This window comes from Lolium rigidum, chromosome 1 (genome assembly GCF_022539505.1).
Source record: "Lolium rigidum isolate FL_2022 chromosome 1, APGP_CSIRO_Lrig_0.1, whole genome shotgun sequence".
Lineage (NCBI taxonomy): Eukaryota > Viridiplantae > Streptophyta > Magnoliopsida > Poales > Poaceae > Lolium > Lolium rigidum.
Window position 1 is genome coordinate 290,210,952 of NC_061508.1, and position 27,512 is coordinate 290,238,463.

The following is a 27,512-nucleotide window of genomic DNA, read 5'->3' on the forward strand; positions in this document are numbered from 1 at the left end:
CTGTTATTTATTTATTTTCACATGAGAAATCCATATTCATTTATCTGCTAATTTAAAGATTTAGCGCCCAAGTAAAATATTCTTTTATTTACATTGTCCTGCATTGCTCTTCAAATTTACACCTTTATAGGTTTCCTATTGACCAGTAATTTAAGGAAGTTCATCTAGGCTAATATGAAACGATTCTGGCACATTGCTACAAAACTCTGATCTCGAGCTACATGGCCAAAAACAAGACAACACGTATTGTATGTGTTTTTGGTTTGGTTGTATGCTCTATTCTAAATTTTGAGTAGTATTGAATGTTACACGAATTTTGACCCGAAAATCAAATTAGCCTGACGATTTGGTCAATTAGCATCCCCACTCCTCCCCCAACGATTTATAAAGGCCTTCATGCTTCTTCTACTCCCGACACCAAGGGAGGCAAAGCGTAGTGGGGTGAGGTGGTGCTGGCAGTCCATGGCTTTGCTAGCGCTGGCCCCTGTGTATTGAGTTGCCTGGCTGAATTGGCGGGCAGAGATGACAGTTTCAGTACAACGGAAATTAGTTGTTTATTGCGACATGTAGCCGCTGAATGAACTATAACATGCTTTTTGCATATCCGCAACATAGATTTTCTCTCCCGTTGCATCGCACAAGCATTTTTTGCTAGTATTATAAAAAAACACCTATGCTGCGTCGGCCCAATCAACATAAACATAGGCCCTACCATATAGTTCAGGCACGCTTGCGCAATGCTTATTCAAGTTGCGCTCGGAAATTCGATTAGAAATTTTGAAAAGAAAAAAAGTTTTAATTTCTCTTAGCTCATAGGTGTAGATGCACCTAGTGTCCAAAAAATATCTTTTAAATTGTTAACAAAATCTGAAATAAAATTCAAAGTGTATACTCGGACATTACACAAAATTTCACGAAAGTGACTTTTTTGTGACTTGTGTAAAAATATAATTTTAGGTGCTCCAAAATAACTTCTCATGAGATATTTTTTGTCTTTTTTACACAGCCCATAATCATTTTCCACAAAATATTGTGTGTGAACATAGCATATTGGAGTGTGCACCGAGAATTTTTTTCAGAATTGTTTGACATTTTGGAATACATTTAAAATAACTTTTTGTAATATATGTATTTGATCTATAAGCCAAATCACCATGTTCAAAATTTTAAACCTTGTGCTGGGTGTCAACTAGGCAATTCTCGGTCAACAAACTACGCACTTGTTGTTCAAATCCTTGGAACTAAAACGCACCAAGTAGAGGAGGACGGCTCAAGTCGTTGAGTCACACCTACAGGACAGTGGATCTGTCCCATTCTCCCATCATGATCCAGTCCACCCTCCACTCTCCACCCTGTTTCAAATGAGACTTGATCATGCAGCAATCAAAGGTTTCAGCAAAATTAAGCCATTCACACCACCTGCTACACACTGTCACTCACATTATAATACTACTCTGTACGTATGAGCACATCATCGCAGGCGGATCATCTTCCTCCTAGGTCCTAGCTCCTGCTAACAAGCTCAATCGTCTAAAAATGGTGCCACCACTACCACCGAAGAATCCTAACATATCCACTCACCATTTCCGCTTCCTTCTTCTTGTGTTCCCCACCACCCTCTCCGCGGCTGTTTCCACAAATTTCTACTCCTCCGCCTGCCCCTCTGTGACACTCGCCCGCCACACCGATGCCGCTAACGCCCTTTCACTTGCCCGCTCCTTCCAAATAGCAGCGTCGATTAAAACCGATCGGACGGAGTAAATGTTAATATGATTGTAATCACCATGATCTGGTTTGATAAGATCGGGGTTAAGCTTTTTTTTCTTTTAACCAAGTTGTACGTACCTATGCCGCTTTAGCCCCAATCAACATGAGTATACAATGCTGTGCCATATGGGTCCAGTGTCACATTGTCATTTCATATTTGCAACGGCAGTTTTTTCCTTTAGAGGATTTGCGCCTTGAATCTTGTTTTGGTTTCAATTATGCAGAATCTATATATATTCGAGTTTATGACGATATGAGGATAGGATTGATCTACTCAGGGCTTATTGTTTTTTTTTTGATAAAGGGAATATATTAATATCAAGAGATACCAAGGGCTTATTGGAATTAACTTAATATCTATTTTATTTGATTTTTAGTAATTATTTGAATAGGGAAAAGTCCCTGCCTTGTTATTTTTATCGAATTAATTTTACAACGAATCTGGTCATGAGATCAGTGGCATATTGTAGATATTTTTACTAGCTTTCTATCCATATAAAGTTTGCTAAATTTGGCCAAGCCAAGCAGATTCTATGCAATTTCAAAGTTGGGTCCAGTGTAGAATTCAAACCAAATTATTTAAACTCGATTTGAATTAAAAAGGCCGGCGGGAAATCCTAACGGGCCAAACGAATTTAAAACGGCCCAAACCAGCCCACCACGCGTCCACGCACGCGTGGGCTGCCTGACAGGGGGGTCCACCCGTCAGTGGCCGTTAAACCCCGAAACGGTACGCGGGCTGTGGCGCGTTGGATCAGAGCACGATCCAACGGCTCACGCTCGTCGTCGTCGACGACGAGAGCGAGGCTCGCCGGCGGCTCAGGTAGGGGGTCGGAGGGCTAACCAGAGGTCCGGCGGCCGGCGGCAAGGTTCAGGGCGACGTTGTTGACGGTGGTGAGGCAGCCTGTAGCAGTGGCGGAGCTTGGGGCGGCCTGGCTCGACGGCGATTCCTCCAGAGCTTCCGCGGCTCCGAGCTGGCGATTGCGGCGACTCCGGCGACGATTGGCGTGGCTAATGGTGTGAGGAGGAGCGGTGAAGAGAGGGGAGTGGAATGGTGTGTTCAGTTTGGTCCAGGGAACGCTCTATTTATAGAGGCGTGGATGGCCGTGGGTGCTGCGGCGGTGGCGACATGGGCGCGGGCTCTCCGGCGAGCTAGCGGGCTAGGTGAGTGCGGCGTCCTGTTCAGTATGTCGTGGCGGTCCTCTGAGCGTCAACGGCGACGCAGGGCGGTGCCTAACTTGGTCGGGCGCATGCGAGCACCAGTGCGGCAGTGGCGGTGTTTCCTCGGCGTTTCCGGCGGCGGCGAGCACGGCCCGGGGCGGTGTGCATGTCTGGCGGCGTCCAGGTGTCGTGGCGATGCTCAAGGGAGAGAGAGGGGGTCCAGGGGTGGCGTAGGGTGGCGAGGCGGCGCGTGTCCAGGGTTGTCTGTGGGCGTGCGACGTGCGACGTCCTCGGCATGGCGTCGCCGTCCTGGGCGCGCGCGTTCCGGCCAGGGTCGGCCTCCTCCTCGACAGTGGCCATGCTAGGCGTGGCTAGGGGAGCGAGGTGGAGCTCTGGGACATGGTGGCCAGAGGAGTGGAGCAGGGGAGAGAGGGGGAGCACGGCATGGGGGCGACATGGCCGGCATGGCCATGCCCATGCATGCTAGGGCTGGTCCCTTTAGGGTTCCTGTGTGTGGTGAGGTAGAGAGGGGACAGGGGAACCAATAGAGTAGGTTTGGTGTAGTTTAGGTAGGGTAGATCACTATTTGCAATAGTTGCAAATAGTGCCCAAATTTGTAAATTGCAAAATATTCAAATTTTTAAATAATTCCAATGGTGAATGTTCTTGAAATGAGAGTATTGAAATAAGTTGTGAATGACCAGACATGATTAGAGGTGGTGGTGGAATTTTTAAATTCCAAGAATTCTCAAAAATGCTAAGTGTGAGATTGTTGAATTTAATAAAATGTTGCAACTTTGGATGAGCATAGCCATTGATCTAGAAGTAATTTGGCATGGTGGTCTTTACAAAAAGTGTTCACCTTGATGTTGTCTTGGATGACATTCAAAGGGTTGAGAAAGTTTAGTTTGCAAATATTGAGATATGAGGGCCCAAAGTGGTGACCAGATTATAATGGGCAGATTTGACCATTATTCTATGTGAGCAAGATTTGTATTTAAAATTTATTTGGTTTATGATTCTTTGCTTCCAAAAGTGGTAATAAGTGTTTAGTAACATTATTCAACTAATGGTGAAGACCAAAATGGTCTAGGGTCAAAATTTATAAAAATGGCATGGAGCCATAAGTGAAGATTTTGGGAATTTCTATCTTTTATTCTTTTATTTTTCTTTTGCTTCATTTTGACATGAGTGGGGTTTATTTGGTGTTAGATTGAGTGGGGTGAAAGGTTCACACCACTTTGAGGCAATGGAAGTGGCAAGGTCAAGATTTGATAATTTGGCTAAGTGCCACATATGCCTCTCTGCATAAATTTGATTTTATTTTGTTTCTCACTTGAATTGATTTGTAGGTGCTTTGTTGATTGTGTTGAGGTATTTCAATTCGTCTATTCAAGGTAGACAAAGCAAAGCTCATCATTTTCCAAAAAGTAGCCATAGGCTTGCATATGCCTTTTTCTTAAATAAGATCTTTTCTTTTCATCTTATTTTGCAAAGATTGATGACAAGAGGGATGAGGTTTAGGGTTTAGTAAGTTTTGCACTGGTTCACTGATACGTCTCAAACGTATCTATAATTTCTTATGTTCCATGCTACTTTATTGATGATACCTACATGTTTTATACACATTATATGTCATTATTATGCGTTTTCCGGAACTAACCTATTAACAAGATGCCACAGTGCCAGTTTCTGTTTATTATGTCTGTTTATTGCAGAAAAGGCCCAAAAACCAAAGTGCTCGGAAAAATCCAGAAAAATTACAGAAATTCTATTTCGTCGGAAGACTCACGGAGCCAGAAGGGCAAGCCAGGGGGAGGCCCAGGGCCTCCTCCCCATAGGCCGGCGCGGCCTGGAGGGTGGTCACTCCACCCTGTAGCACCCATCTTTGCCGTCTAATCTCTTTGTCAAGCAACAAAACAAACGGAGATAACAAAACAAACGGAGATGATATAGACCCACGAAGCAAGGGGCGCTATGGACGAAAATTTAGCTGGTAAGTTGAAAAACTGGCGCCTATATTCGAAAGAAAAACGCTGCCCCCGCCCCTAAATTTGAGGTTCGAACTGAAACTCAATACTTCCTAATGGAACAGAAAAAAATAGATTTCGTCCAGAGTTGAGACCTGCTAGTTAGCATTTGTTATGTATGAAGCTTCGGCTCCATTTTACATTTGACTTGGCTTTGTGGAATTTGTCATGCACTAGCTGATTGAGGCTAATCCTAAGCACCAAATTGATCGACTGATCTCACAAATTAGAAGAAGTAAGGAAAATCATCTATGAGCTGATTGAAGCATGCAGGACGCAACCGTAGCCAGTAGCCTGCTGTTTTTTGGAAAGTCAAGCCAACTAGTATTCAGGGACCGTGGAGAGATTATAGGCATAAGTTATGTATCCAGGACCAGAATAGGAAGTGAGATAGTCCCGCGTTGGGTTAATTGGATTGATTGACGGGAAACATATATATGCCATGTCATCAATCCGTGGTATCATCAATCTTTGCCATCCATTTTCTGTGCCAAGCAACAAAACGAACGGAGAGGATACAGGCCCATCGAAAGAAGATGCGCTATGGACGAAAATTTAGCTCCTAAGTTGAAAAACTGGTGCCTGGATTCGAAAGAAAAAAGCTGCCTCCCGCCTACAAATACGGGTAGGGATGTATCTTACGCGTGCGTCGCGTGTGACTTAGACTTTTGACTCTTGCTCGGAGAGGAGAGGAGAGGAGACACTCTGTCATGTTGGTTGATCAGATCGCCCGCTCCGTCGTCCTCGTCGTCGAGCACCATGGAGCGGCGTCGATCCGGCCGGCGGCGAGCTCATCTCGGGATCCAGCACAGCAGGTAAGTGAACATGCCCCTTTTGTTTTCACGATCTGTTTCTTTCTTTGCTTTCATTGCCTTGTTGTCATATGAGTCGATCCATGGCATGCATTTTCGATCCGAAGTTTTTGTTTTCGAAATGAAAAGATGACTTTCATGGTTTTTTCCAGCGGAGCAGAGGAACGCGGCGGAGGGGAACGCGGCGGAGACAGGGCGTGGCGTTGGAGCCGGCCTGCCAGATCGAGAGAAAAAAGATCAAGAGGGGGAGGTGACGGATGGATGCATGGATCAAGTGGGCGTGACATGTACACGCGCGCGAGCCAGCATGTAGGTACGTTTTTGTTCGCATTTAGTCTGCATCTTACGGTAGGAAACGTCTTGTTTTCGTCTAGCTTGTTAATTAGCCGAGCAAAAACTTCACCTGTTTGTGCGAGGTTTTTTAATTATTATCTTGGATAATTCTAGGCCAACTGTCATAGTGGTCTGTACAAATTATCAAACGCTTATGCGAGGCGTACGTGTGTATTTGCACAACTCCGTCCTTACATGTACATGATATTGAGCAACTACCGGTGTACCAATCAATGAATCAATATAAACATAATTGATCCATAACTTCTTGGTTGAAACACATGCTTCTTGGGTTCGGATGCCCTGGAGTTGGACTCAACTCCACGGTGTGAAGTTAGGCACATCTCATCCCTTCCATTTTTCCTACCGTCCAGATTGAATCAACCTTAACAACTTCATTGGCCATGGGATCGAAACGACGATTGAAGCAAAGGGTGAATTCTCTTTATTGGCCATAGTACCGAAGCGGCAATTTGCTTGGAAAGGAAGCACATTCATTGCTTTTGAAAACAAATCCAGTCGCGCTCTGCCGCCTCCGCCTCCGCAACCGTCGTCGAAGTCCGTCGCCGCCTCGAGGTCCAGCTGCTGGGCCTCAACGCCGGCGGCGGCTACCTCCTCCTCCTCCTCCGGGTGGAGTTGGATGTGCACCAACACTTAAATGATATTTAAAGTTCGTACTTCTGCTCATTGAGATTATTTGTGCGTGTACCCTGAGCTGTTTTAGAATCCCTTGTGGATATTTATCACTATTTGTGTCAGTTAGTGCAACTTTTGTTGCACCATTTTTTTACGTGGTTGCTTCTCTTAGTACAGGATCACCTCAAGATCAGAGCTGCGCCACCTTTGCGGCATTCTCTTGCATAATGGAGGGGCTAAACAAGCAACAGGCAGTGATGACACTCAGCAGGAGTGTTTTGGCCTTTGAGGCAGGTACTCAATTGATTACTTGGATTTTTAAGTTGGTGCAAGTTTAGAAGTGTACGTTTAGTACTCGTGGTGTTGCAATGCTGAAGTGAATGACATTACAGATTTTCTTCATGTTGCTTGTTCTAAAAGCTCCATTACGCGTTCTAATCCATAACTAGTTCTGTTAAAACACATTGCAATGAAAAATATAAACCATTAGATCAAACTTGATTCAAATATAGATCTTAATAAACAATCGACAAGAGCAAGTGAGGGATGATATTACTTGTTATTTGTTATGTTTACGAGCTATTAATTGGGAGGAACTCATTCTTACTATGCTTGTCTTCTCATCTCTGTCATATTAGTGGATCGTTGTATTTATCCATCCTACGGAGAGCAACAGGGGAGAATTTGAGCTTGGTAGGAGGGAGCTATGGCCTCCGTCACCTCACACCTGGACTGTTATGTCGACTCCACCTGTACTGGTATGTTGTCAGCCCATGGCCTCCCCACACCGCCTTGTGAGGCCTCTTTCCACTTCTTGCTGGTGATCGCCAGAATTCGTGTGGTTCAGTTTCAAGTAAATCTAGTTCATGTTTTATGTGTACAACTTATCCAGTATAAAATCAATCCATAGTGTACTTGATAGACTCCAGATGAAATATATGAGCTCAATTCTTTTTTTATCTTCTTGGTTCATGAGAATGTTGTTATCCACGCATAGTCCATCAACTTTCCTCTTGCTGATAGTTAAAAATGTTCACTATGTTGTGTTCTGTTGGCTACATAAAAAATCATATTCTATCTAAAAAATCATGTTAGTGCAAATTACTGGAATATATTAGAGTATTAAAGTCTAGTGTGTCAGCTACAGCTTGGATTTAGTAGTTTAAGTTGCTTGCAGCATTGCTAGAAACTGTGCAGAAATGGACGATGCACTTGCCTGTCTCATGTGCAAGCCAACCTTAAAATCTAGTCTGAAAAATGGTTCATTGCTCACTGTTGCATGTGCAAGATGTATTTAGTTGTTTATGTAGTGGCCCAGTTCTGTCTTTCTCACACATTATTTTATAGTTTATAATTATGAGATGTGTGTGTACAATGTCGTGATTCCTGTACCGGCACATTTTGTTCCTAGTTTACCACAAAGTTAATTATTAGCTAAAAAAAATTCAGAGCAGTTTGTCCTGTTTGTATCTTATTTTGTAGCTATTCTCTTGCATTGCTCTGGGAAACACTTCAATTCTCGGGCTGATTGTATTCTATTAATATTTTACAAGTTGTGAGATGTCGAGGAGGAGTAGCATTGCTGTCCAAAAATTTGAGACAAGGTAGAGGTCTGCAAAGGACCAAGGCGCCGCTAATGTTGAGGTCTCCGAGCCCCCAATAACCAAGACGAGCCAGGGGACAAGGTAATTTCTTGAGGTTTTCTTCTTGAGATGCAAGATACTAATATTGTCGGTGAGATACATTGGTCTGTTGCATGATAGAAAAATCCTTGCCTAAATCAGAAAGGGGTTGTGAGGGTGTGAAACCTTTCTATTGCTTCTTTTGGTTATGATTTATGGTTATGTCTTGCCGTGGACAACTGAAATCATTGGCTGGAAGATGTTTACTAGTGATTCTTGATAGAAATGGACCTTGCTACAGCTGCCTTTGTTTCATTATATGGTTAGCAGCGTTGATGGATTTGCTAAGGTCTCACCTATCCTGCTAATTTAGGACCATAACTTCATAACTTAACTTTGCTGCTATTTTAATACAAATCACCATTTGGTTATATCTCTTGTCCCTTGTTGTCATCTAGAAGACAACCTTGCGTATGTGTTATCGCGCATACCCTACAAGTCCGCTATTGGTTGCGTGTGGATGATTCTAGCTTCTTGAACTGAGTGTTCCATCTTTTCTGTTTTGTGTACAGTCACCATTAGGAGAAAGGTCAAGCATAAGTTGATCCGACTCGAATGGAGAGAATGACGAGTGGCTAGAGTACAGAAAATGCCGACAAAGCAATTTTTTGTTTGGAAATAAATATTCTTTTGTTTCATCTTTACAATACCCTTGTTTTCTCGATTCCTAATTTTCTACTTATTCTTGTTTTTTGGTGGGGAAACACATAGTCTATATCTTAATCGGATGTGATGTACAATTTGTTTCTGTTTTCACCTCACCTGTATGGTTATAGAATTCCAGTCCTGGGGTGAGTCAAGGAGTGGATTTGGGTACCTTTGAGTTGCATGTTTGATAAATTTTTACCCATTTATAGGTGTATTAATACTAAAACCATGACCAGTTCTTGTTTTAGAGGGCGGCAACGGCGATCTGGCGTGAAGGTGGCAGCGGCAAGTGATAATTGGCCGCATCATGACATCCGTCTGTGACCTGGATGCATGACTCCTCCATTGCGCAAACCGTAGGCTGGTTGGCTCTCTTGCTTTGCCCGATTGTAGGTGACGACACCGCACCACCACATCTGTGGTAACTATCTACAACTCCACATGTCTGGTAAGCTCATGCTTCCACTCTTCCTCCCTTTGTACGCCGTTGATTCTAAGTTGGCAGTTCCAGTTCTTGTTTGTTTGTTGTGATCAATTGGACGTTGTTTCAGCCCTGTAATATTTCAGCTACATCTGTGTTAGCTTGGAGGTTTCAGTTTGGAAAGGATTTTTGTAATAGCTTCCCAGGATTTATTGTTTGATGTTGTGCCATCAGTTTACGTTTTTCTATTTGCTTAGATCTCTGGTTCAGCTGATTGAATGTTTGACATCACATGAGTGGACACCTTATTCTAAGAAGGTCGTGGCAAATTTTCTTCCTGAGCTCTGTACTTTGGTTTTTTATTAAAGAAAATTCAGCTATATACGAAGCAATGCTTGGGCCATTGAGAACAAGGAAAGAGCTTCCTTCCTTGATTATATTGTACATGAGGTTTCAACATGCAAATAGCTAGCTAAGCTAAGCTACAACTGATGGGGATATGCACGTGTTGTGTTTGTTCAGTTCCAAGGTTAATGAACTGACATGGGCATGGTCATTTTGGATTGACTGTGCCATGTCTGTTGTGTTTCATCTTGCTTTCACCAATGCTCTAACAAGATGATTTGTGTTAACAGAAGCTAGAACTTGATTTTGTGTTTGCATACATGGAAAGTTTGTAAGTAAATATGCGGAAAAAAGAGCACATGCCTCAATGTACTTGCTGGTGCTGGGAGAGAACGAAGACGAGGAGAGGAGATGTATGTCTATTTTGTCAGATTGATTATGGATTTGAACGAAATCTTAACCTGTTTGTGTTTTTTTTTTCATTATCATCTTGGATAATTCAAGGCCAACTATCATAGCAGTCTGTACAAATTATCAAATTCTAGGCCAACGTATGTATATTAGCACAACTCCATCCTTACCTGTACATGGTATTGATCAACAACTAGTGTACCAATCAGTGAATCAACAGCTCGAGTTATGTATGTATATAAACATAATTGATCTATAACTCATGCTTCTTCATTGGCCATGGGATCGAAGCAGCAATTGAAGCAGTGTTAATATCTCATGTTTCATTGGCCATGGCTCTGAAGCTGCAATTTGCTTGGAAAGGATACGGATTCATCGCTTTTGGAAACAAATCAAGACTCACTATTGTAGCTAGTTACCTGCCATTGGGAGGACAACAAACGAGAAGATATCTAATGCTATGTGCTACTTGAGTGCTACTCGATCCCACAAACATTTGTGTCGTTCAGTTGAATCGGACGGGGCAGGGACTGCAATGGGTTGGTCTCTCCCGGTAACATTTGCATCTCACACCTTCAGAGATTTCTCCTCCAAACGGAACTAGGAGAGCATTGCCTTTACAATGGCCTCGACTCCTGGGAAGAGTGATGCAGCGCAGGTCGATCCGCCGCTGAGGTAGATAATACTGGCGTCCAGTGATGCGGTAGTTGCAGGTTATAAGGTTACTGCAGGGCCACCGCACCCTAGCTCGGCAAGGCAGCTCCATCCCTGCTCGTGTACCGACAGCCAAACGAAGTACTGATGGAACTTTGGCTGGAAACCGCAGCTAGAGTTTGACGAAACCTGGTGCTGTGCATCGACAATTTTCTTTCGCCCCTCGTTTTCTTTTAATTTCGAATTGCACTTTGTGCATGCATTCCAAACAACCGATCTCGACACATGGTCAGTGAATTGGTTAATTCATCATGTAAGTACCATGTACTGGAGAGTGGACAAATGGAGGCCGAGCAACACATGTAGCTCTTTATTTTCAAAAATTCGGAAATCATATTTTTAAGTTTTAAAAAATTCTGAAAAAAAATCCTTGATGTAGTCAATGATAGAATCTACAAACATGAAAAATCTCAATGTGAAATTCTTAGTACTTTAGGCTACGCAAAAATTACAAATGTGTGGATCTGAGAATAGTGAATAGTGCACATTTTAAAACTATAAAACTTGTCAGATTTTGTCATTTTTGTGTAGTCTACAATACAAAGAATTTTACATTGAGATTTTGCACGTTTTTAGATTCTATCATTGGCTACATTAGGATTTTTATTTCAGATTTTTTTGAAACCTAAAACTATAATTTCTAATTTTTTGAAAATAAAGGGCTACATGTAGCTCAGCCTCCGTTTGCACTTTTCGTCATGTACCACACATATGTAGATTGAGGTATTCCTGATTGGGTGTTGGACCAGCTGAGTGATGTCCTTCATCTGTTTCACGTCATATGCTGCTATGCACAAACTGCTCAGGGTTCCTTTGATTCATAGGAATTGCATAGGAATAGTATAGGATTTTAATCCTATAGAAAAAATTTCTACACATGTTTTTTGATTCATAGGAACATATCCTATAGGAATCTTGTAGTGTAAATCCTATAGGAAAAAAAACATGAGGTATGACCTCATGGAAAATTTCCTTTGCTACAATCAAACACACTTCATCATTCCATAGGATTTAAGTAGCCATGACATTCCAATCCTACACTTTTCCTATTCCTATGATTTTCCTATCTATGAATCAAAGGAGCCCTAAATTGTATGTTTTTTTTCCACTGATAACAAGTGGAAAAATTGAGGTCACAATGTTATAAAATGCAGATCGCTTGTAACCTAGGTTTAACGCATGTGCTCATCTGCCTCTGAAAGTAAAGCAAATACATGGAGATTTGGGGCTGAACTGGATCCCGAGAGATAGAGAGAGAGAAGGGTCAAAAAGCAAGGACCGTGTGCCACAATTTAAAACAATACAAGAACTGACATGCAAATGTGCGATGACAGGCAATAGAAATAAATGTACGTCTGATCCTATCCTTGAATCAGATTGAAGGGCCTGGATTGTTAGGGAAACTGGTAGCACGCCGGGGCGCCGTAGTACTAGATATCTTCTCGACAACAAATCATGGGTATCTCCTTCCGTAATTAGTTCGTGGAACTGTTACGGCTATGCATTCGAATTGCCTGTAAAGGGGTGAAAAAAAGAAATAGTGTTGCTCAGGTTACTCCCTGCAAAAGCTGAAAAAAATTGGTCAATAAACTCTCTTGTTTCATTGGCCATGGGACCGAACCAGCAATTGCTTAGAAAGGGAATGGATTCATCGCTTTTGCAAAAAAAACCATACGCACTATTTCAGCCATTGGAAGAAAAACAAACCATGGGAGAGACTCGGTTGGAATACAGAAAAATGGTCATTAATGGAGAGCTCCTTCGGTAATTTGTTGGAGGAGCAGTTACGGCCATGCATGGGCCTCTCCTAACACCAGTAGTTACTAGGTAAAAAATGAAGTAGTTCTGCCCAAATTACTCCTTGATAAAGTTGAAAAAAGTTGGTCAATAAAATTCGAGGTTAGAAACAAAACCCAATACTGCCTAATGGAACAGAAATAAATTAGATTTCGTCCAGATCTCTGGTTGCTAGCATTTTGTTGTGTATGAAGCTTCCGCTTCATTTTACATTTGTCTTCTTTTTGCGTCATTTGTCAAGCACGAGCTGATCGAGGCAAATCCTAAGCACCAAATGGATGGATTGATCTAGCAAATTAGAGGAAGTAAGGAAAATCATTTATGAGATGATTGCATATGCATGGATTTCACGGTCATTATGCAGCATGCATGGCGCAACCATAACTAAATTTTTGTGGAAAGTCAAGCCAGCTAGTATTTATGGACTGTGGAGAGATTAGAGGAGAAAGTTATGTATCCAAAACCAGATAGAATAGGAAGTGAGCCATCCCGCGGTGGGCTAATTGGATTGATTGACGTGGTAGCACTCATCTTTGCCGTCTAATCTCTTTGTCAAGCAACAAAACAAACGGAGATGATATAGACCCACGAAGCAAGGGGCGCTATGGACGAAAATTTAGCTGGTAAGTTGAAAAACTGGCGCCTATATTCGAAAGAAAAACGCTGCCCCCCCCTAAATTTGAGGTTCGAACTGAAACTCAATACTTCCTAATGGAACAGAAAAAAATAGATTTCGTCCAGAGTTGAGACCTGCTAGTTAGCATTTGTTATGTATGAAGCTTCGGCTCCATTTTACATTTGACTTGGCTTTGTGGAATTTGTCATGCACTAGCTGATTGAGGCCAATCCTAAGCACCAAATTGATCGACTGATCTCACAAATTAGAAGAAGTAAGGAAAATCATCTATGAGCTGATTGCAGCATGCAGGACGCAACCGTAGCTAGTAGCCTGCTGTTCTTTGGAAAGTCAAGCCAACTAGTATTCAGGGACCGTGGAGAGATTATAGGCGTAAGTTATGTATCCAGGACCAGAATAGGAAGTGAGATAGTCCCGCGTTGGGTTAATTGGATTGATTGACGGGAAACATATATATGCCATGTCATCAATCCGTGGTATCATCAATCTTTGCCATCCATTTTTTGTGCCAAGCAACAAAACGAACGGAGAGGATACAGGCCCACCGAAAGAAGATGCATCCCCACTCCTCCCCCAACGATTTATAAAGGCCTTCATGCTTCTTCTACTCCCGACACCAAGGGAGGCAAAGCGTAGTGGGGTGAGGTGGTGCTGGCAGTCCATGGCTTTGCTAGCGCTGGCCCCTGTGTATTGAGTTGCCTGGCTGAATTGGCGGGCAGAGATGACAGTTTCAGTACAACGGAAATTAGTTGTTTATTGCGACATGTAGCCGCTGAATGAACTATAACATGCTTTTTGCATATCCGCAACATAGATTTTCTCTCCCGTTGCATCGCACAAGCATTTTTTGCTAGTTTTATAAAAAAAACACCTATGCTGCGTCGGCCCAATCAACATAAACATAGGCCCTACCATATAGTTCAGGCACGCTTGCGCAATGCTTATTCAAGTTGCGCTCGGAAATTCGATTAGAAATTTTGAAAAGAAAAAAAGTTTTAATTTCTCTTAGCTCATAGGTGTAGATGCACCTAGTGTCCAAAAAATATCTTTTAAATTGTTAACAAAATCTGAAATAAAATTCAAAGTGTATACTCGGACATTACACAAAATTTCACGAAAGTGACTTTTTTGTGACTTGTGTAAAAATATAATTTTAGGTGCTCCAAAATAACTTCTCATGAGATATTTTTTGTCTTTTTTACACAGCCCATAATCATTTTCCACAAAATATTGTGTGTGAACATAGCATATTGGAGTGTGCACCGAGAATTTTTTTCAGAATTGTTTGACATTTTGGAATACATTTAAAATAACTTTTTGTAATATATGTATTTGATCTATAAGCCAAATCACCATGTCCAAAATTTTAAACCTTGTGCTGGGTGTCAACTAGGCAATTCTCGGTCAACAAACTACGCACTTGTTGTTCAAATCCTTGGAACTAAAACGCACCAAGTAGAGGAGGACGGCTCAAGTCGTTGAGTCACACCTACAGGACAGTGGATCTGTCCCATTCTCCCATCATGATCCAGTCCACCCTCCACTCTCCACCCTGTTTCAAATGAGACTTGATCATGCAGCAATCAAAGGTTTCAGCAAAATTAAGCCATTCACACCACCTGCTACACACTGTCACTCACATTATAATACTACTCTGTACGTATGAGCACATCATCGCAGGCGGATCATCTTCCTCCTAGGTCCTAGCTCCTGCTAACAAGCTCAATCGTCTAAAAATGGTGCCACCACTACCACCGAAGAATCCTAACATATCCACTCACCATTTCCGCTTCCTTCTTCTTGTGTTCCCCACCACCCTCTCCGCGGCTGTTTCCACAAATTTCTACTCCTCCGCCTGCCCCTCTGTGACACTCGCCCGCCACACCGATGCCGCTAACGCCCTTTCACTTGCCCGCTCCTTCCAAATAGCAGCGTCGATTAAAACCGATCGGACGGAGTAAATGTTAATATGATTGTAATCACCATGATCTGGTTTGATAAGATCGGGGTTAAGCTTTTTTTTTTCTTTTAACCAAGTTGTACGTACCTATGCCGCTTTAGCCCCAATCAACATGAGTATACAATGCTGTGCCATATGGGTCCAGTGTCACATTGTCATTTCATATTTGCAACGGCAGTTTTTTCCTTTAGAGGATTTGCGCCTTGAATCTTGTTTTGGTTTCAATTATGCAGAATCTATATATATTCGAGTTTATGACGATATGAGGATAGGATTGATCTACTCAGGGCTGCTATTGTTTTTTTTTTGATAAAGGGAATATATTAATATCAAGAGATACCAATTACACCCAGCCTCTGCAACAACGCACCACCCTAATGGCACTACGGATGCACACAGCCAAAAAAAGGAAAAGAAAACTAAGAAACAAAAGTACCGCTACAATATCTTGGACCTAACAACAACAATACATCCACCGCCGCCATGACAACACCTGAATTACAGACTCTTCAAAAAACGACGCCTCCAAGAAGGGAACAGTGCTCAAACACCGTCGTCGCCCGATTAAAGATCTGAGGTTTTCACCCTGAAGATAGTCCCCGCTCTCAAAACAATGCCTCCACCAAGGTCACACAACCAGTTAAGGCCACACTTTGGGTTTTCACACTGAAAGGTAGGACTCTGCGCTTCACATGTGTTGTCGCCCCCACTTTCATACCGCTCCTGTGCAAGCCCCTCAATAGCGCGGAGACCTGAACCTCCCTTAGCTAGTCCTCCCCTCCGGCCTTCATGAACTTCTCTTCTTCCGACTTTCATCATGGATCCATAGTCACTTGATGTCAACACAGAAAAAGAGCTTCGCGCCGCTCCCTCCGGAACCAAACAGGTCGGAATAAACGCATGGTTGCGCACGATCGAATACCTCCGATCCGGCAAACTCCGGGCAAAGCACTCGTTACATTCGCCGGCGGAGCCTTCCGGAACTCAACCCTCCGGCCAGATCACGAGTCCAGGCCTCTGGTAGGTCCTCCTCTTCACGCAAGAGAGGCCCTAGGACCGCCGCCTTTATGCAGGTCGGACCCCCACGTCGGCGACCATCCCGGGCTGGCCAACCCAACCCTCTACCGGCGACACCATCGCCGGCTTCCAAGCTCCTCCATCGCACCTCTGGTTGGCGGTGATAGATCAAAGATCCACCACCCACAACCGCAGGCCGACCCTCTCCGGCGAAGAAGAGGCCACCTCCTCCGTCTAACCCAAGGCTGCTGCCCCGGGCGTCCTCGTGTCGCGGAAGAAGCCCGAGATCGCCTCCACGCACCGAAGAGAGGCGGGGGTGGATGGCATGGCGCGGACCAGGGGCCCGGCCGCCGCCCACCACCAGCCCCTGCCGGAGTGCTGCGGGAAGCCGACGGGAGGAGGGAGACCGCAGCGCCGCCCATCCCAACCGCGCCGGCCGGTCCGCCAGGGACAGCCGACGGGAGGAGGGCCCCCGCCGTCGTCGCCCATCCCACGCGCGCCTGCTCCGCCATGCATCGAGGAGGGGGGATCCGGCCGCTGTTCTCCGCGCAGCGACGAGGAAGGGCCCCCGCTGCCGCCACGCCCCGAGGGACTTTGCCCCGGCGGCGCTGCCGGCGGCGACGGCGGAGGGTGGGCGCGGGAGAGGGCAGGTTAGGGTGGGGTGCGGGTAGGGTGCGGTGCGGGACCATTTGTTCCACCTAACTGGGCCAATACATCTAGGGCTTACCGGGCTGCTATTGTTGGGCCTGCTGAAATTTTATATCATGATGGTATGTTCTTCTTTGATGTTCACTTTCCTCCTGCATGCCCTCAATGTCCACCGGTATGTTCCAAGATGCAATCTGGTAACAGAAATCTATTCAATATGCACAGAAAGTTCATTACCGTTCAGGTGGAGTTCGGATAAATCCAAACCTGTACGAGAGTGCAAAAGTTTGCCTTAGCCTGCTGAACACTTGGTTTGGTTCTGGATCTGAGAAATGGGGAAAGTCAAAATCCACCATGCTGCAGGTGTTGGTCTCCATCCAAGTTGCGCGAGAAAATCCGACTAGAAATTTTGAGAAGTAAAAAATTCGAACCTTATGCAGGGTGTCAACTAGGCACTCAATATTCTCAGTCATCAAAGACGGCACTTGCGGCTCAAATCCTTGGACTAATAACGTACCAAGTGGACGAGGACGGTTCTAGTCATTGAGTCGCACCTACAGGACAACAGTGGATCTGTCCCATTCTCTCATCATGATCCAGTTCACGGTCCAGTCTGCTACAGAGTGGCACTCACATTATATGACCACATCACGCAGGGTCGCAGGCGCATCATCTTCCTCCTAGCTCCGGGCTAACAAGGTTAATCGACCAAGAATGGTGTCACCACCACCACTGAAGAATCCTACTTATTTGTGCACTTACCACATCTGCTTTCTTGTTCTTGTGTCCACCACCACCACCCTCTCCGCAGCTGTTTCAACCAGCTCCTACTCCTCCGTTTGCCCCTCCGTGGCACCTGCTTCCGACCACCACACCGACGTTGACGACGCCCTTTCTCTCGCCCGCTCCTTCCAGATATATGACGGTTACTTCTCAGGCGGCGCGGACAGCCTCTTCTCCCACGACGATCAACTCCACAACAACTACCGCTCATTTTCCCTCTTCCCCGACAGCGCGAGCTGCACCAGCGACCTTGCTCTCGTCCACGTCGTCGCCACCCTCACCCTCACCGGCCCCCGCAGCATCAAGTATATGAGCCATGGACGCCGCCGCAATCACACCTTCGCCCAGTCCATCTCTTTCGTCCTCGATGGCTACTACTCCTCCACCTCACTCCAACTCTGCATGGTTGGGACGGGCACCGAGCTCGCCGCAAATGGCTCTAGTCTAAAGCAGTACTTGGATGTCACCCTCCACCTCCACGTGCCCAGTCCTTCCAGCCTCACGGATCCCTTCGTGACCGGCACTCTAGATGGCTCCTCCGACTTCGCGGCCATCCAGCTGCTCGCGTACGCCGAAGGGGAAGGCTACCGGTACGGCGAGCGCGCCACCTGTAGCGCACCGGTGCAGCAGCCGGCCACGGGCTTGCTCCAGGCGCTCGAGGGCAACTTCGCATGTGAAGCCTTGAGAGAGACCTCTTACAGGCTGCTGGATCATCGCGGCGGCGGCCCGGCCATGCTTCGTCGGATGCACGTCAACCGGATGCAGTGCGGCGCGGACGGCGCCGTGCGCGCGTACATGGTGCTCTCCAACGACACCGGGTCCGGAAGGCGCGGCTACCGTGGCCGTGGGTACTACCACCACATGGTCAACGACGAGGCGATGGTAGCCGAAGGGCACTGGGACTCGGATCGGAGGATGCTCTGCCTGAGAGCATGCCGGGTGGTGCGCTCCCAGCCGTCAACTCTGGCTGTGCTCGAGTGCGGCATCGGGATGAGCTTCTGGTTCCCGGCCGTGTGGACGGTCCTCGAGCGGAGCACCGTGGCTGGCGTGCTTTGGAGCTCCGGTGTCAACATTGGCGCTGGACCGATTTCAGGCGGCGTGATATCGGCGTTCAGCTTCGACGACCACAGAAGAAACCTCTCCGACGTGACGTACAGCTACAACGACACGATGCTTGAGGTGGCGAAGAAGCATTATTATCTGAATATTAGCAAGAGGAAGAGAAAAGGTTCGTTCCCAGCCCAGGGTAACTATGCTTACCACGACTTCAGGCTTCAATTTTACATGAAAAATGCGGGGACCGGAGACGCCTACCCCGTCACGATGGGCTCGGTGATGCTAAATGAGGATGGGTTCGTCGCCGATGATTCCTCCTCCTCACGGCCAGCGGTGGTTGGGAACCTGTTGAACGTCAGCTACTACATACACATTTATGCTCATCAGCCTGAGAATCGTGTGAACATGTCGCGCTCATACACCCTTGAGGAAGGACGAATCTCAGCAGAGGGTGTGTATGATCCCAAGAGGGGCATTCTGTCCATGGTGGGCTGCCAGGAGCACAGCGGCTCAACGGACTGCGAGATATTGATAACCATGCAGTTTGCCGCCCTGGGTGACAGAGCTGAGGGATTCGGCAGCAGGGGAACAATCAGAAGCTTGAGGGACAGGGCCGACGGCCTTTTCTTCGAGAAGATGGACATCACCCTTTACGGGATGTACCCAATGGAGGTGTCGGAGGCGATATCGAGGATGGACCTGGAGAGCGTCATGTTGGTGATCTCCTCGACGTTGTCGTGCATCTTCACCATCCTGCAGATCCTCCACACAAAGCGGAACCCCAAGACAGCTCTGGCGATGTCGATCACCATGCTCGCCATCCTCGCCTTGGGGCACCTCGCCCCTCTCGTGCTCAGCTTCGAGGTGATGTTCCGGAGCAGAAGGAGCCAGTACTCTCTGTACTTGATGGATAGCTGGCTGGAGGTGAATCAAGTGATGATGCGGGTGCCTACACTGATCGCCTTCCTGCTGCAGCTGCGCCTTCTTCAGCTGGCGCTGTTCGGCCGCCTGAGATCAGCCGGCCACCAGAGCAAATCCGTCGGTACACAGTCGGTGGCCGTGTCGGAGAGGATCGTGTTGCAGGTGTGCCTGCCACTGTATCTGCTCGGAGGAGTCCTTGCCGTGATTGTCTACATGATCAACGCCCGCTCTACTGCAGGCAATGTTGTTCTCGTTGGTGAGGATCCGGCGACGCTATGGGACGGCCTGGTGTCGTACGCGGGGCTGATACTGGACGGCTTCCTCCTCCCTCAGGTCATCCTGAATACGTCCGTGTCAGGCTCCAAAGTTCGAGCGATTTCGCCTTGGTTTTATATGGGGGGCAGCGCGATCCGAGCGGCGCCTCACGTGTATGATGTGGTCAGGGGGCGTATCTTGGAGCAGCTAAGCGTGAGGCTCACCAAGGTATACGCGAGCCCTCGCGTCGACCTGTTCGGTGTCGCGTGGGACATCGTTATACCGTGTGGAGCAGCTTTGCTAGCCACGGTCCTATTCTTGCAGCAGCGGCTTGGGGATGTCTCTCACAGCTAACTTAAGTAGTAGTAGTATGTAACTTTGTTAATGCCAACAATTGTCCTACTGCACTGAAGTCTCATCTCGGATAACGCTTGTGTGAATAAGAACGGAGCAGATCAAACTTTCTTCTCCCAAGCATATCAGAATGCCAGGTGTTGCTTCGCTCAAAGGCGATTTTGTAAAGGTCAAGAGATAGCTCAAGCAAGAGGCCTGAAACGATTCATTGGCAACTCGCCCATAACCACAAGGGTCCCAAACAACAATACAAATGATGTGTTATGTCAAGGGTTTTGCTCCAGTGTCCAATACAATTTGATCTCGAAAGCCTACTGTGATGCTGATGATAATGCAGGGTTCCTAGCAGTTCTGTCTGGGTTAATGACCAGTGGTCACACTAGAATTCTACAAACCTTGGAATCTACAAGACCAATGTGAACATGATACTTATATGACTTGATTCACATGTTCAGTAGGCAAGTATACAACAGGGTCAGCGCCCGTGAGTGAGGTGTGTTTCTGTCGGTGAATCATCGTGTTCCTAGTAGTTCTGTCTGGGTTAAACTGAGTATTCAAAGTTAGTCAAGACGACTTTGTTCTCTTGTCCTGAGCATGGCCCTGGATGCACAGCCTAAAGTGCTGGGTCAGCTCTCCCCCATATCATGCCTCGCCTCTTCCATAGAGACCTATTTTTCCTCTCCTTTGAAATAGTGAGTGGTTTCCGCGGAGCCCCTGCAAGGTGGTCTGTTAAGCACTTTCAAAAAGAATTTGAATTGCGCCGCATTCGATTTACCCTCTCAACTCAGGTAAAAATCGTATTTCCCGATCTCCAAAAATTTGTATAAAAATTTTCGCATGAAAAGGACACACGTACGTATGTACATGCCAAATTTCGCACTGAAATTCAAAAATATGTAGCGTAGGGAAAAATGACAAGTTTACAATGAACGGAATGCCATAAGTTTCAGACAAGCCTGTAACTTACTGCACGGACATCATGTAACTTAAAAAACACTGTAAGTATAATCGACTTCGGAACTGTAACTGTTCTAATCAGGTTCAGCAGTACCTAGATTCTAAAAAATTCCTTTATTTTCATCGTACCCGTCATGGTGGTGTTCCAGAGCTCTCAGCGTCAAGCTCTGCAGTTTGGGAGGAAATGATCATTTCAGCTATTTGTTCTCTTCGAAATATAAACTTACTAATTTGAATCCACCTATTTGTTTCAGCAGTAAGCAAACATAAAAAAATGCAATTGACTCCATCCTATTTGACCCTATCATAAGCTTTACCTTCTAAACAGATCTTGTCTTCCTGCTGCCATAAGCTGAAAAGAAGGGATGCTTAACGAGATTGTACAGAAAAAATAAAATACTAGTAAGACCTTGTTAAGTTGTAACATGTGATGTGCCACTTTAATCCTTGGTTCATAGCAATTACGTGAGTAACTAAAAGACATGTAAACTGAAGAAATAAATTTACCTTATGCTTATGATCAGAAACCCCTGGACGCTCGCCTGAGGATAATCCATTACTTGCTGCCCCCAAGGAAGGACGCCTTCCCCAACTCTCTCTATTTGAACTTGTGTATGGGCAGCACTCCTCATTTTGTGCTTTATCCCAAAATGGAGAAGAACTTCTGATCAGTAAGATTGCAAGATCATTTCTCAGAAAGTAAGCCAGTGAAAGTTTACAGATTGGTACGTTTCAACATCATTTCGCGGAAAGCATGAACGTTCAATGGCTATTTTCCATCTAAACTTTACATGCACCAATCTTTTTGTTGAAGAGTGGGTGCTTGATGAATTCTGCACACTAAACATGAGCATGATACACGGAGGTGTCAATTGTAGTACAATCATGTGTTTCTCCCATGGCACACTCTTCGCACTCTATGACAGTAATTGAAGTTCTAGCTGCTTGGCTTTAGCAGTAGGATTTATATTAAACATGCAGTTTATCTGAAATTAAATCGACTTAGGGGTATGTAGAGTGACATAACATGCCAGCATACCAGTTGCAGGTGTATATTCCATGCAAATATCTTGCCCACCGAAATTAATAAACTTATTTGTGGCGAGGTAATGACATAAGCGTGATATTACCATACTTTGAACTACTTTTAAGCTCGCGTTGTGGCTAATTCAAGATTGCAAACTATGAAAGGTGATATACATATCCTACGCAGGATAGGGCCTGGGTAACTAATTTTCTTTAATTTAGCATAGCTTAGTTTTTACATTCTTTAAGTGCTTTTCTCCAGCACTTTGTATTTTTTCTAGATACTTCTTAAACAACAATCAATACAAATATGCACAGTGAGGCAACTCACTGTACATGTTTTAATAAATAAGGTCAGTTGCAATTTAAACAACCTCGCTGATGCTATTATATGCATATCTCGTGCTATTATACTGATGAAGATGCTCCGAAAGGTACCAACTGGACACTGGATCTGTCCCGTTCTCCCATCATGAATTCATGATCTAGTCCACGTTCCACCCTGATTCAGCAAATGACGCGTTTTTCTGAGCATCGACCCAAGTGTACATCATCCCTATGCCACAGTACATTCACTCAAAGATTTCTAGAGATTAGTGATTCCCTGCCATGGATTTGCTGTGCGTGAAGTTGACCGTGGAGTCCTAAAATCCTAAATTGACTGGGTCCCGATCGACCACCTTGTCCTTTTCTTGCCATTGTTTTCTTTTGGTGGCAGGGAGTGTGCAGCCATGTGCGAGAGAAGACAGAGCTTGCTGCATGCGTTCTCTTCCTGGAAACTACAATCCGCAAAACTCATTTTTTTTTACATTTTGAGATTTTGAAAAATGTAAACTGAAATAATGGGGTGCGTCCGCAACTAGTTGCTTTCCGGAAACTACAGAAAACAACTTCTCAGAAAACAACTTCTCTCAGAGGGCGATTTCGCGGAGAAAGAAATCAGATTTTAACGGGAAGGAGTGAGAGGAAGTATCCGAGAGTAAATTTTAGTGAGGATCTCTGGAGAGATAGACAGCTCTTGAGAGAGAAAAAGATTCCGTGCAAGAGAGCAGAGCAACAGCTAGCATGTGTCTGACTTCTCCTCACGTACTCCCTAGGCAAGTTAATTGAATGATACAGATATGCGTGTGTAGCTGAGTATAACTTTTCTCGTTGCAGCAATGAAATGTTTCAGCAAAGAGAATCTTTGGAGAGAGGGTGAACGTCGAGTCCACGATTCCACCCTGCTACAAAGTGCCACTCACATTACTTAAATCAGCATCTTCTTCCTAGCTCCCATCCAACAAGCTCAATCAACCAACAATGGTGCCATCACCACCACCCAAGAATCCTAATTACTTCTCAACTTACTACCTCTGCTTCCTTGTTCTTGTGTCCACCACCACCCTCTCCGCCGCAGTTTCCACCAACTCCTACTACTCCGTTTGCTCCTCCGTGGCACCAGCTTCCAACCGCTTCACCGACTCCGACGATGCCCTTTTACTCGCCCGCTCCTTCCAGATATATGCCAGCTACTTCTCTGGCGACGCGGATAACCTATTCTCTGCCGATGATCAACTCCATAGCACCTACCGCTCGTTTTCCCTCGTCCCCGGTCGCGTGATCCGCACCAGTGATCCGACTCTCATCCACCTCACTGCCACCCTCACCCTCACCGGACCACGCAGCAACAAGTACTTGACCCTTGGAAGACGCCTCAATCACACCTTCGCCGAGTCCATATCTTTCGTCCTCGATGGCTACTACTCCTCCGCCTCACTCCAACTCTGCATGGTCGGGACGGGCACCGAACCCGCTGCCAATGGCTCTCTAAAGCAGTACACGAACGTCACCCTCCGCCTCCACGTGCCTAGTCCCTCCATCCTCACCGATCCCTTCATGACCGGCACTCTAGATGGCTCCTCCGACTTCGGGGCCATCAACTTGCTCGCGTACGATGAAGGTGAGGACTACAAGTACGGAGAACGCGCCACCTGCAGTTCACTGGTGCAGCCGAGCATGGGCTCGCTCCGGACGCTTGGGAGCGACTCCGTGTGCGGTCAACTCATGTTGACCTCATACATGCTGCTTGATCATCACGACGGCGCCCCGGCCAAGCTTCGTCGGATGCACATCAACCGGATAGTGTGCACCGCGGAAGGCGCCGTGCGCGCGTACATGTTGTTCTCCAACGACACCAGGTCCGGGAGGCGTGGATACAGTTCGTACTACAACCTCATGGTCAACGAGGAGGCGGTTGTAGCCGATGGGCACTGGGACTCAGATTGGAAGATGCTCTGCCTTAGAGCATGTCGGGTGGTGCGCTCTGTGCCCTCAACTGTGGCGGTGCGCGAGTGCAAAACCGGGATGAGTTTCTGGTTTCCGGCCATGTGGACGGTCCTTGAGCGGAGCGTCGTGGCCGGCGTGCTTTGGAACTCAGATCAGAAGAGGATGATCGACGGCGATGCTGGACCAATCTCCGGCGTGATATCGGCGTTTAGCTTCGACTTCGACGACAACAGAATGAACCTCTCCGATGTGAAGTACACCTACAACGACACGATGTTGGAGGTGGCGAAGAAACACTATCTCAAGATGAACAAGGAGAAGATCAAGGGATTGCTCCCGGTCCCGGAATATTACACCGACTTCTGCCTTCGGTTTTACATGGCAAACGCGGGGAGCGGAGACGCCTACCCACGCACGATTGGTTCGGTGGTGCTAAACGACGAAGGGGAGGCCGCCGATGGTTCCACCCGGCCTACGGTGGTTGATGTTCTGCTGAGCATCAGCTACGATATACACCATTATGCTCCTCCCCACGAGAAACGGGTGAATGTGTTGACCTCATATACCCTTGAGGAAGGACAAATCTCAGCAGAGGGTGTGTATGATCCCAAGAGGGGCATCATGTCCATGGTGGGCTGCCAGGAGCACAAGGGCTCGATGGACTGCCAGATACTAATAACCGTGCAGTTCGCCTCCCTGGGTGACAGGGCTCAGGGGCTCGGCAACAGGGGAGCAATCAACAGCCTCAGGGACAGTGCGGACCGCCTTTTCTTCGAGAAGATGGATATCACTATGTACGGGGCGTACCCCATGTGGTTGTCTGAGGCGATATCGAGGATGGACTTGGAGAGCATCATGTTGGTGGCCTCCACGACGCTGTCGTGCGTCTTCACCGTCCTGCAGATCCTTCACATCAAGCGGAACCCGGAGACGGTTCCGGCGATGTCGGTCACCATGCTCGTCATCCTCTCCTTGGGGCACCTCGCCCCTCTCGTGCTCAGCTTCGAGGTGCTGTTCCTGAGCAGGAGGAGCCAGTATTTTCTGTACTCAACTACGGAAGGGTGGATGGAGCTGAACCAGGCGATGGTGCGGGTGCCTGCGCTGATCGCCTTGCTGCTGCAGCTGCGCCTTCTTCAGCTGGCGTTGTTCGGCCGCCTGAGGTCGGCCAGACACCAGAGCGAACCCACCAGTACACCGTCAACGGCCATGTCGGAGAGGGTCGTGCTACAGGTATGCCTGCCGTTGTACCTGCTCGGGGGAATCCTGACCACGATCGTCCACGCGATCAATGCCCCGGCTGCTGCTGCTGCAAGCGAGGGCTCGCTGGCTGCAAGCGTCGGTGGACTGCTAGACACGCCGTGGGGCGACCTCGTGGCGTACGCGGGGCTGATACTGGATGGCTTCCTGCTTCCTCAGGTCATCCTGAACGTGTCAGGGTCTGGAGTTCGAGCGATTTCGCCGTGGTTTTACATGGGGGGCACCGTGATCCGTGTGGCGCCTCACGTGTATGACGCTGTCAGGGGGCGGATCTACGGAGAGCTAGGCGCGAGGCTTAGCAGGGTATACGCGAACCCTCGTGGGGACCTGTTCGGCGTCGCGTGGGACATCGTCGTGCCGTGCGGAGCAGTGTTGCTGGCCACGCTCCTGTTCTTGCAGCAGCGGCCTGGAGATGCCTCGTTGCTGCCTTCGGAGAGGAGGACATCAGGTGGTTATGAGATGGTCTCTCGCAAGTAACTAATGTGTTGTCGATCCAGTGGTAAGATGCAATAACAATATCATCTGCTCCACACTGTTTATATCCTGCATAAATGACATGAGTTTTTCTTTATCCTGACAATTGTCCAAAAACACACTGACCCCTCTCATATGTGAAAACATTGGCATTAATAATTAAGAACAAAGGAGTAGATCATCAAACTTTCTTCTTCCAACATACACTCATGCTTCCAGGAAAGAGACCTGATACGATTCACGCTGGGCAATTCGCCCCTCAGCCATAAGGTCCCCAAACAACAGTACAAATTATGTGTTGTGCCAATACAATTTGAACTCAGAAAGCTTAAAGCCGCTGATAATAATGCAGGGGTTCCTTCCCCAAACCAGTGATCACACTAAAAATCTACAAGCTTGGGATCTACAAGACCAACGTGGGACAATATGATTGAAGCAAAGACAACAGTTACATGTGGCTTGCTTCACAGATTCAGTAGGTAAGTGCAATGGGGTCGGCACCGTGAGTCAGAATCAAGGCGCCGTTCAACCTATTTAGCTCAAATAGTCTTTGATTTCTAAAAGCATGAGTGTATGCTAACAATTCAATCAGAAAGTGAGGATACAACCCCAAAACTCAACCAAGAGCTTTTCAGTTACTAATATATCTTTCATATCTTGGATTTATAATGTGAATTACATTACAACTATGTTCTCTTTTGCACAACGGATTTATGTAACACTCCACACAATGAAGTATCGATTTTCTTAGGTTTTGTTGGAATCACTTAGCAATATATTGTGTATGACTGGTGTAGAATAATGTCAAGCCAATATAGTCCCGGGAAAACTATAAAATGACATCAACCACTTAGTCTATATGTAGCTTACTAATTGATTTAATGAGAAATCATTATTGTGCATTCGGATAGAGATGATCCAAAAAAAAAGTGAGTTTAAGAAATTAGTGTTCATCATTTAAGTGCTCTGAATAAAAAGATCTAAAAGGATAACATTGATAGCACACTGAAATAAAAGAAAGACATGAAGGAGGTGATATTTGCATACAACATGTAATAATATGTCAAGTACTATTTGCACTGTGATATGGACACGTAATTTTTTATGGTGCTACATAATAAATATATCATTAATGATAGATC

At 46.1% G+C, this 27,512-nt stretch overlaps 2 protein-coding genes across 2 annotated transcripts; both read left to right on the plus strand.

Annotated features, from left to right (window-relative positions):
* Positions 1-17,733: 17,733 nt before the first annotated feature.
* Positions 17,734-20,388, plus strand: LOC124659999. The gene has a single exon (XM_047197803.1). The coding sequence runs from the start codon at positions 17,734-17,736 to the stop codon at positions 20,386-20,388; it is 2,655 nt and encodes an 884-aa protein (XP_047053759.1).
* Positions 20,389-23,662: 3,274 nt separating this feature from the next.
* LOC124683904 lies at positions 23,663-26,468 on the plus strand. Its single transcript, XM_047218327.1, has one exon. It carries the CDS (start codon positions 23,674-23,676, stop codon positions 26,371-26,373), a length of 2,700 nt encoding a protein of 899 aa, XP_047074283.1. The 5' UTR covers positions 23,663-23,673; the 3' UTR covers positions 26,374-26,468.
* Positions 26,469-27,512: the final 1,044 nt, after the last annotated feature.